General features: G+C 45.9%; 1 protein-coding gene across 1 annotated transcript in view; it reads left to right on the forward strand.

The window, feature by feature from the left end:
- Window positions 1-10,148, forward strand: part of LOC308282727 (xylosyltransferase 1-like) — a gene marked incomplete at both ends in the record, with an annotated part of 53,044 nt that extends 42,896 nt beyond the window's left edge. Inside the window, 3 exons of the mRNA XM_080723117.1 lie at window positions 4,003-4,198; window positions 5,047-5,383; window positions 9,826-10,148. Of these exons, the coding sequence (XP_080579243.1) occupies window positions 4,003-4,198; window positions 5,047-5,383; window positions 9,826-10,148 (856 nt within the window). The remainder of the gene's footprint in view (window positions 1-4,002; window positions 4,199-5,046; window positions 5,384-9,825) is intronic.
- Between the last annotated feature and the right edge of the window lie 481 nt (window positions 10,149-10,629).

Below are 10,629 nucleotides of genomic sequence, written 5' to 3' on the forward strand. Positions count from 1 at the left end.
ATGCTTTACTTAAAGGCCCAGTTCACCTCTGGGACAACCAGATCTTATTTTATTGTTGTTTGGGACAAGATCATCACAATCCTGAGATATTTTAGTATTTCAGCATGAATGATGATGCATTTTGCATTATATGATGCAGCATGATGCATCATATGATGCAAAATGCATCATCATTCATGCTGAAATACTAAAATATCTCAAAACACAGATTGAACACAAAAAATAACTCTGTTTGTGATGATCATGTCCCAAACAACAATAAAATAAGATCTGGTTGTCCCAGAGGTGAACTGGGCCTTTAAGTACGTAAGTATCAATACTGCAATGTAGAAGAGTAGAAGGGTGTCAATTATCTAATGTAATCCTGGGCGCTACACTCCCTCTGCCAACGTGGAGAGACAACGGAACGGACTGACCTCATGCTTCCTTCTATGCACGAGGAGTCCAAGTTGCTTCTTTTAGAGAGAGAGAGAGAGAGAGAGTGAGAGAGAGAGAGAGAGGGAGAAAGAGAGAGAGAGAGAGAGAGAGTGAGTGTGTGTGTGTGTGTGTGTGTGTGTGTGTGTGTGTGTGTGTGTGTGTGTGTGTGTGTGTGTGTGTGTGTGTGTGTGTTTGTGTGTGTGTGTGTGTGTGTGTGTGTGTGTGTGTGTGTGTGTGTGTGTGTGTGCGCGCGTGTGCGTGTCTGTGTGTGTTAATCGACAAAAAGACTCGATCTCCTCCCCTAATTACTCAAGCTTGTAGATCTGCTATTTTTGAAAAATCGTGAACATTTTTGCACATCTTTGAATATCTGACTCAAATCTATGCTGCTGGGGGTCCCTGGAACAACATATTTTGAGATGGGGGTCCACTGCCAAATACATGTAAATATTGGGGTCGTTGACATGAAAAGGTTTGAGAACCACTGATTTAGAAGGATTTAGAAGATTTATAGAATCGGGCTCACTCTCCAAGCCATGAAGTGGAGAATTTAAGCCTTGAAATGATGCTGTAATCTCGTGCAAAATCTAAAAGCATCTCCTCTGAGAACGGATGGGTTTTTACCTTTTATAGACAAAAACTTTTTTTAACCTTCATTCTATGGGAACTTTTCCATTGAAGCGGAAATCCCTACCTCCAGAAAGTCCTAAGGAAAGCACTGATGAAAAGCATTGGTGCTTTATTTGTATTCCATTTGTCCCCTTTTCTCCCAATTTAGTCGTTTCCCCCTCACACCTACAGAGGGTCATATGGGAGGGTGTACTCTTGTCCAGATCAGGGGTTCTCAACCATTTCAGGCCATGATCCCCCCAAATAATCATAATTGAACTGGGGACTCCCCCCACCCGGGGACTCCTGACAAGTACTTGGAATTGTTCTAAAAATAAATCTATTAAAAGATTCTTGCGTTGATTTGTTGATATTTACAGTAACAACATAAAATAAAAATATATGGAAATAATTTTACCCCCTCCCCCCAAAAAAGGAAAAAAGCTTCTCAATTATTCCATTAACCTGCAGTACATGAGCAAGATTAAGTCGGTTATTGCTTCTAAATTTCGGTTTTGATATTTTCACTTCATCGCCTGGTGCAGTGATAGAGATCTGCCCTCCCCTGCTGGCTTCCTACCTGGGAATGCGGCCAATTGTGTTGGTCGGAGGGTCCAGCCAAGAGGATGCAAACAGCCAGTCTCTGTGGTGATGGTCAGCTTCTTTACCACTGTACTAACCCCACATCCCCCAAAGGTTTGGGGGATTTCCCCCCTCGTCTTTAAAAGTATAAGGCAGTGGTTCTAAAACCTTTCATGTCGCAGACCCCAAAAATGTACACTTATTAACCCGCGGACCCCCATTTGAAAAGATATTCCAGGGACCCATCATAAGACATAAGATATGTTTTTACGGCTCTAGCAGTGATTCTCAACCATTTTAATTTCAAGGACCCCCAGTTTGACATGCATCAGGCTACCCCTTTAGTGGTATTTCTACCTATATCTGAGACCCCAATTTATATTGTAAAATCAATGTTAATTTAACTCTGAGATTGTACAAATGGAACAAAATGGACTCTTATTCCATTTGCACACTCTCAGAGTTACCATTTGGTTTCAAACTATCATTTAGCTGGGGACCTCCTGGAACTCTCTCAAGGACCCCTGGGGGTACCCGGACCCCACTTTGAGAAGCAATTGTATAAGGCATTCTAGACGTACAGTATCGGGCAGAAACCTCCTGTATATTCAAACATTTCATTTTTTCTTCCAAAATGAACGAACGCCCTACTTGATCATATCAGTGTCACACAAAAGCATCGAAACTAGCAGATCTACAAAGCTCGAAGCGACGCGTTCTGCGATCTGTTACTTAAGCTGTTTTTTTATTTGAATCCTGAAAATAATGATCTTGACAAAATGAGGAATAACAGAAGAGCCGGAAAGAAACTCGCATGGGCTGATGGTTTATGCCTTTTGATTGATCGATTGAGGTATTTATTAGAAGTTTTGGATAGGAAAAGGCACAGTTTCATGACAGTACAGTTCACTTATACAATGTCAACTAAAAGGAAACTCGGGGAAGGCAAGGTTATTTGTTATTTTCCATTGAGATCCTTAATATCCTTATATACCTCTGTAAAATATGCCTAAACGGTTAAACCTGTCTCCGTTCAGACACTAACCCTATCTCTTACCCTAACCTTAACCTCTATGGAAGTGTTGCCACTCCGACAATAAGAAGTCACTGTCGGAATGGAGACATGTCTGAATGGAGACATGTTCTAACCTTAGAAAGAAATGCGTAATCCTAAAGTTATTATAACCTTATTCATAGTAAATCAAATACAAGAATCAAAATATCTGCGAGTTTCTTTCTGGCAACTGTACCGGTTACCATAATGAGGTGCATGTCCACTCGACAGAGAGGATATATACAACATTTATGCCTGGACTGGAGCAGAGCGCCTGTGGGGGTTTGCCCGAACATCCCCACAGCACTCTGACTCCATGTGTACAGTAACTGCTTCTTGTGATTTCGCAATCCCCAACCCGCATTGAGGTGATGGAATGTGTATACTGTATGTCTTTCCTATGGGCCTCACCAGCGTCCGTGTGTGTGTGTGCACGTGTGTGTGTGTGTGTGTGTGTGTGTGTGTGTGTGTGTGTGTGTGTGTGTGCGCGTGCGCATGCGTGCCAAATTAAATACACCGATAAAGTTAGCTTGTTCTCGGGTACAAACGGGCCTCAGTGTCCAGACAGGCTGGCTTTTTCCACCCATGTGCACGAGTGTGTGTGCGCGCGTGTGTGAGTATGTGTGTGTGTGCGTGTGGTGTGGAGACCCACACCGGGCACAAGGAACTGCTTGTTGCTGTTTGGGTGGGGACACATGGCAGGAGTGTGTGTGTGTGTGTGTGTGTGTGTGTGTGTGTGTGTGTGTGTGTGTGTGTGTGTGTGTGTGTGTGTGTGTGTGTGTGTGTGTGTGTGTGTGTGTGTGTGTGTGTGTGTGTGTGCTGGGGATTGAGGTCTTGTTGATGTTTTTCGGGGGGGTGGGCACGGGAAAGAAGATGATGTTGTTCATCTTGAGGCCATTGACGTCAGCCAATCAACATCAATAACGTCTTATTCGGGATTTAACGAGAATCCTGAAGCGTCCTCTTAAACTCAGCTTCCTGTTTGTGTTTGTGCGTGTGCGTGTAAGCGCTCGCATGCGCGCGTGTGTGTGCGTGCGTGTCAGGCAGGCACATGCACACATAGACACGGGGCTTGAGCCCCTGCCCTTTTATCCCTCTGTAAAAAGTACTCTCTCCAGACCATCAATGCAGTTTTTACTATGGAGAAAGAAATGCATTGTCCAAACTCTCAGTACTTGATTATGCTTTAGTTCAGTGTGGAATCAAGCACTGAAAATAGCCGACCTCCAATCTCGTGAGCTTGGAGGTCTGCTATTTTCGATATTTCCACCAAAAGGCCTTTTTGGAAATGTCAGCTCCAGCCTCTCTACTAACATTGTTTGCACGTCCCTGTGTGTCAGGTACATGGCGGTGGGTCACCCCGTGGCGGTCCACCTCTACTTCCTGGCGGACCACTTCCAGGGCTACCTGGTGCGTCACCAGGCCAGTAACCTGGCAACCAGCCAGCTGGAGACCCTGGAGACCTGGGTGTCGCCCAAGGACCACTTCACCCTGGCCACGCCCCCCAGCCCCAACAACAGACTGCAGCACATACAGGTCTGAATCTTTACCCATTAAAGACCCAGTGAAATGAAAAATATGTTTTTCACACTTTTAGAGCTTATCCATGGTAATCATATGGGCATTCCTAACACTAGATGCCAAAAAAATAGAAAATAAAAAAACAATTTTTGTGTATTTTTATATCAAAGGTCCCTAAATAGGCCATTCTTAATTACTTCCTGTGAACAGAAATTCAAAAAGTGATGACATAGACAGGTCGGCTTGCATATAAATGAACCTTTGATTACATTCACCTGTTTGTTTCCCATTGCTGGCTCCCATTACTCCCATTACTCAGATTTTAAATCCCATCGCCTGAAGGGCTGGTCCCCTCGGATTGGTTCAGAAACACACAGGCTTCCTTTTCAAACTGAAACTTCAAAATAAAATACCCAAAATAGTCATTTCATTGGGTCTTTAAGCAATTCATTAATGTAATTATATATTTGCCACTATTCACAATTTCCGTGTCCCTGATCAAAAAGACGCAGGCATCAAAAATGTATTCCAGAAAATGTATTTATTTACTTTATAGAGTTAATACAGAATGTTTCTTTGTACGTTGTTGTTGCCTTCCAAATTATCCCACAGCTGTTGGATCCTACAGCTTTAGTTTTTAGCATTACTTCTGTGGTTTTTGTTTTCGAACTGAATAGTTCGAAAACCTTTTCCAAAAATAGCAGATCTACAAGCTCGCAGCGCGGCACTCAGTGCCGCGCTGTGAGCTTGTATATCTGCTATTTTTCAATAGTTAAAGCATTCAATAATTCTAGGCCTAAATAGATTAAATTACCTCTCACTCTCTCTCTCTCTCTCTGTCTGTCTGTCTGTCACCCAAATAGGTGGGGACGGACTGGGACCCCAAGGAGCGCATCCTGCGGAACTGGGGCGGGCTGCTGGGGCCCGAGGACGAGCCGGCAGCCGTGCAGCGCTGGAGCCGCGGCACGGGCAACCTGACGGCCACCGTGGTGTGGGTGGACCCCACCAACGTCATCGCCGCCACCTACGACATCCTGGTGGACGCCGGCGCTGAGTACACGCACTACCGGCCGCCGCTCACCTTGCCGCTGAGGCCCGGCGTGTGGACGCTGCGCGTACTGCACCACTGGAGCCCGCTGGGCCAGACCACCTTCCTGGTGGCGCCGCTGGAGTACCACCGCCAGCAAGCCCTGGGCCCAGGTGACCAGAGAGAGAGAGAGAGAGGGAGAGAGAGAGGGGTTCAAACTTCTATGGGTCATGGCTTTTATGGATCGTTTTCTTTTCCTGCATTATGGGGCATTATGGGGCATTATGGGGCGGCATAGCTCAGAGGTAGAGAAACTGTTATTAGAGCACGAAGGGTTCCCGAAGGGTTCCCAGTTCGAATCCGGGCTCCCCCTGAGTTAATGTCGAAGAATCCTTGAGCAAGACTCTGAACCCCTAATTGCTCCCGGTGAGTACCGTAGGTTGGTGCCTTGCATGGTTTCCTCCGCCACCGGTGTATGAATGTGTGCGTGAATGGGTTAATGTAATGCACAATCTATGTAAAGCGCCTTGGATAAAAGCACTATAAAAATGCACCATTTAGCATTTAAGCCATGAAGTCCTGAAAAATACCTAAAAATGTATTCTAAATCCTAATGGTTTTCTACAAAACTTATATTTCTATATCAGTGGTGCTCAAACTTTTTAATGTCAAGGACCCCCATTTGCACACCCATTTCAAAACATGTTGTTCCAGGAATCCCCCAGAAGCAAAGATTTGAGTTGACAAATGTTCACTTTAAAAGAATTATGTTCAACAATTTGCACAAAATTGTTGAACGGTTTTAAAAAATAGCAGATCTACAAGCTCATAGCACTGCACTGATCTGCTATTTTTGATTAGCCAAAGTATTACAAAATAATGGTTAAAGTGGTTACGTGACACAGATGCGTTCCCGTTCTTAATGGGTAAAACGTGTGTGTGTGTGTGTGTGTGTGTGTGTGTGTGTGTGCGTGCGTGCGTGCATGTGTGTGTGCGTGTGTACAGTTGTCCCAAATGGGGACAATGTTTGGGGTCAACAGGCTAATGAGGCTAACTCAGCTAGCTCGCACTGACTAATGTGAAAGCCACGGAGGGGGACTGAGAGGGACTGGAGCTATCTAAAGGAGCTCACGCACGCACGCACTCACACACACACACACACACACACACACACACACACACACACACACACACACACACACACACACACACACACACACACACACACACACCAGTGCTTCTTGAAAGCAAAGAGAATACAAATAGACTACGAAGGGGGAGGGGGGGGGGGGGTGATGATCACACACAAGGAAAAGCGAAAGGCCCTCCTGTGTTGTGAACTTTGACTCCAAAGACCCCGGCGGATGCGACCTTGGCCTTCACCTTGGATAGTGGGATCAGGCGGCGTGCTTGTGTCCGCTATCGACACCTGTTGGAATCATAAACCAGTGGAGGGTTAGGGGAAGCCTGTTCACGTGCCATAGTGCTATGTCTGAGACTAGAGTTACACAGGGAAACACACACTCATGCTGCAGAGGCCCTGCCGTCTCAGCTGTCAACACCGTTGATATATTTATATATAGTCATAGGATCCGGTCATTCACTCTCTAGCACTTGCACACACACGCACGCACGCACACACGCACGCACGCACGCACGCACGCACGCACGCACACACACACACACACACACACACACACACACACACACACACGCACACACACACACATAGAGGGAGGGCGAGTGCCAAAGTGCGGCCGGCCCCCGGCCGCGGCGGCCGGCCGGGCCGCACTGTTTTCGGCCGGCATGCACTATACTGCAGCTCTTATCTAATGTAATCTTGCAAAGAATTATACTATTAATAAATACTAATAAATATATACAATCAGCCTGTGATTTACAATGCACAACAATTACCTCAACACTTTTAAATCCTTTTATCAGTTAAATTATTTGCGTAGTTACTGCACTTTGGCTTAGGCAGAATAACATATTTATTTACAGAATACAAACGATACAATCAATCGCACAGAGTTGCTGTCTGCTGTCCGCAGAGACGGGCTTGACTGAAGATATCGCCCTTCCCCTCCCTTCTACATCGCGAGCCTGTTGGTGAAGCAGTGACTGCGGGCGTGAACGTTTTACCCAAACCTGTTACAGTGTTACACAAAGGCTACTCGCCACACACACACGCATGCACGCACACTCGCACGCACACACACACACGCACACTAGCCCCATACGCACACACGCACGCACACACGCACGCACGCACGCACGCACACACGCACGCACACACACACACACACACACACACACACACACACACACACACACACACACACACAGAAACAAGGAGTCACACAGAGTGGGTCACCTCTATCTGAGTTGAGTCTAGAGTCAACAGGTGTATGCACTTTATGAGAGTTATTAGAGTGGTTAAAGGGGTGGATGCTCATTTCTCACATGGCCCTCTTCTATCTCCACCATGAGGCCGATTCTTGCAAAATACAATTTTGGACTGGCACTGCTCCTACAGATTTTGCCCTAAGCGGTACACAGTATCTCTACAGTCATCAACATGCATCTGTCCCATCTAGCGCCAACATGCATCTGTCCCATCTAGCGCCACCATCAGGCCGATTTTTGCTAAACACATTTTTGGACTCTAAAAGTCATGTCATCAACATGTATCTGTCCCGTTTCCCATATTCCCTCCTGATTGCCTACCATTGGCTTCTAAAGTTTGTGTATGCGACCTGAGGGTCGCTTCTCTCCCGATTAGGGAGTCTTACTGGTTTATTAGCTTTATCTGCATACTGTAATGTCATTTTCATCTTTCAGCACGTTTGTCCAAAGGATGCAAGTAACACACACACACACACACACACACACACACACACACACACACACACACACACACACACACACGTTGTTGTCCTTGTTGTTGGCTGAGTGCCTAATGAGAGGTGTAATGGTCAGGACGGCAAAGAGTAGAGGAGACATGGAGGAGAAAGGGAGGAAGAGGAGGGGGAGAGATATAGTGTGTGTGTGCGTGCTTGTGTGCATGCGTGTGTGCACATACCAACGCTGTGTTCTTGTATCAGGACACATGTGCTGACAATACCAAAGACAATTAAAGTACCTCAGTTTGGTTTGACTGCATATCGTCACTGTCGGGCAGAAACCTCGTATCTCTAAGTTTTAAATGTGTCCGTTTTTTGTTTGTTTTTCGTAAATTAAAGCTATATCATACAAAAGTGTCGCACAAATCTACAAGCACACAAAGCCTCGTGGTGCGAGGCGTTGTGTGCTTATAGATCGTCTATTTTCAATATCTTTCAAGGTTTTGGACATACGAGGTTTCCACCCGACAACAAGGATATGTCATGGATACGGTCACAACCAGTGCTCGGATAAAAAGATATGAATAGCGTCTGCCCTCGTGAACCTTTCAAAGTAGCGTATTTGATAGGCATAATGCACTGGCGTCTGCCCTGGCCACACGAAGAGCCACGGAAAATGTCTAGAACACACCACTGGTCACAACAGAACAGATTGAAACACAATTCAGATTTCTATGCAGCGTCGATCAATGAGCTGAGCTGTATGACACTATAGTGCCTCCAAGGTTTCTCTCTTCTATACAGTGACATACCTGTACACATTTCAAGATTCCTCGTAGGGTATGTAATAGAGTGCCTTCAAGGACAGCAGAATCAGACCATGTCTCAGCCCCAAAATGTGACTGAATTGTGCACACAGCCCATTCTGCAAGATTCTGTCAAATGAAATGAAAATGAGAAAAGATTATGAGAAAATGACGTCGTTATTACGAGAAAAGATCTTGTTTCAACAAGAGAGTATCTTGTTACAACAAGAAAACATCTTGTTTTAACCTGATAAGATCTTGCTTTGACCAGAAAGGATGTCGTTATTATGAGAAAAGATGCCAAATATGTAACGAGGGTTTATTTTTCTCTGTCCACCGTGGCATTAAATGTGTCAGTTCAGTTGTGCTCCCTCACGCCCATCCCAAGTCTCACTCAGTGGTGTAAAGTAACCAAGGACATTTACTCAAGTACTGTACTTAGTACAATCTTTTGGTATTTTTTTACTTTCTTCAGTAATTACAATTTTCAATACTTTTACTTCTACTCCACTATATCTCCGAAGCAAATATTGTACTATTACTCCACTACAATTATTTGAAAACTTTAGTTACTAGTTACTTTGTAGATTTCTATTAAATTACAAAACATACTAACCACTTCAGCCGTATAAACATTTCGGCCATTTGAAAATAGCCGATCTACAATGTCACAATTCATCGCGATGCAATGCCTTGTGAGCTGCTATTTTCAAAAGATTTCTTTACGTTTGAAAATGTAAAATCAAATGGGACCTTCTGCATAATGAGTACTTTCTACTTCTGCTACTTTTGCAACTTTTTTGGTTCAGTACATTTAGATTTCCGGACTTTTTCTATATTGCAAGCATTGATACTTTTACACAGGCAACACATACAGTACCCACCACTGGTCTCACTGAACTGTCCTCTCTCTCTCTCTCTCTCTCTCTCTCTCTCTCTCTCTCTCTCTCTCCCGTGTTCCAGAGGAGGCGCGGCGGCTTCACGGCGGCCCGGCGAGGAACTCCTACATGGAGCAGAGCTTCCACGGCCTCAACCCCGTGCTGCGCCTGCCCGTCAGCCTGGGCGCGGTGGAGGAGGCGGAGGCCAACGCCAGCCTGACGGGGGCGCCGCTGCGTCGCTGGCTGGACCGGCTGCTGGAGGGACGCTGGTCGCCCGCCGACGTGTGCTCGGAGGCTCCCAGCGCCTGCCCCGTCATGCAGCGCTGCCACCTGGCCGCATGGAGCGCCCTGGGGCCCGACCCCAAGTCGGAGCTGGCGCCGCCCGCGGAGAACGGACGCATTAGGTAGCCCGCACTGCTTCCTCAGGATAGGGAACTCTGGAAATCTCAGTTGGGGACCGTTACCGCGGCGACCCGATTCCGGATAAGCGGTTCAAGATGGTTGGATGGATGGAAGGACTGTTTCTCAAAGTTTCAAATTTCAAGGTCTCCCCTTTAACTCTGACAGTATACAAATGGAACCAAATGGACCCGTTATGGTCCATTTGGTTCCATTTGTATGCTGTTAGGGTTACAGACTTGTATGGGACAGTTTAGACCCCTCTAAAGGAGCCCACAGAGTCCCTGGAATCCACTTTGAGAACCACTGAGGTTATGAACGGACAAAAAAGACTGATTGATGGACGGACGGACGGACAGATGGATAGATGGAGAGGTGGACCGGCGGGTTGGGAGATAGACGGAGAGGTGGACAGATGGACGGAGAGATAGGTGAAGAGATGGATGATATGGACAGATAAAAATGGGAGAGCGGATTGACAGATTGGACA

This window comes from Nannobrachium achirus, assembly GCF_963921795.1.
Source record: "Nannobrachium achirus genome assembly, chromosome: 4".
Taxonomy (NCBI): Eukaryota; Metazoa; Chordata; class Actinopteri; order Myctophiformes; family Myctophidae; genus Nannobrachium; species Nannobrachium achirus.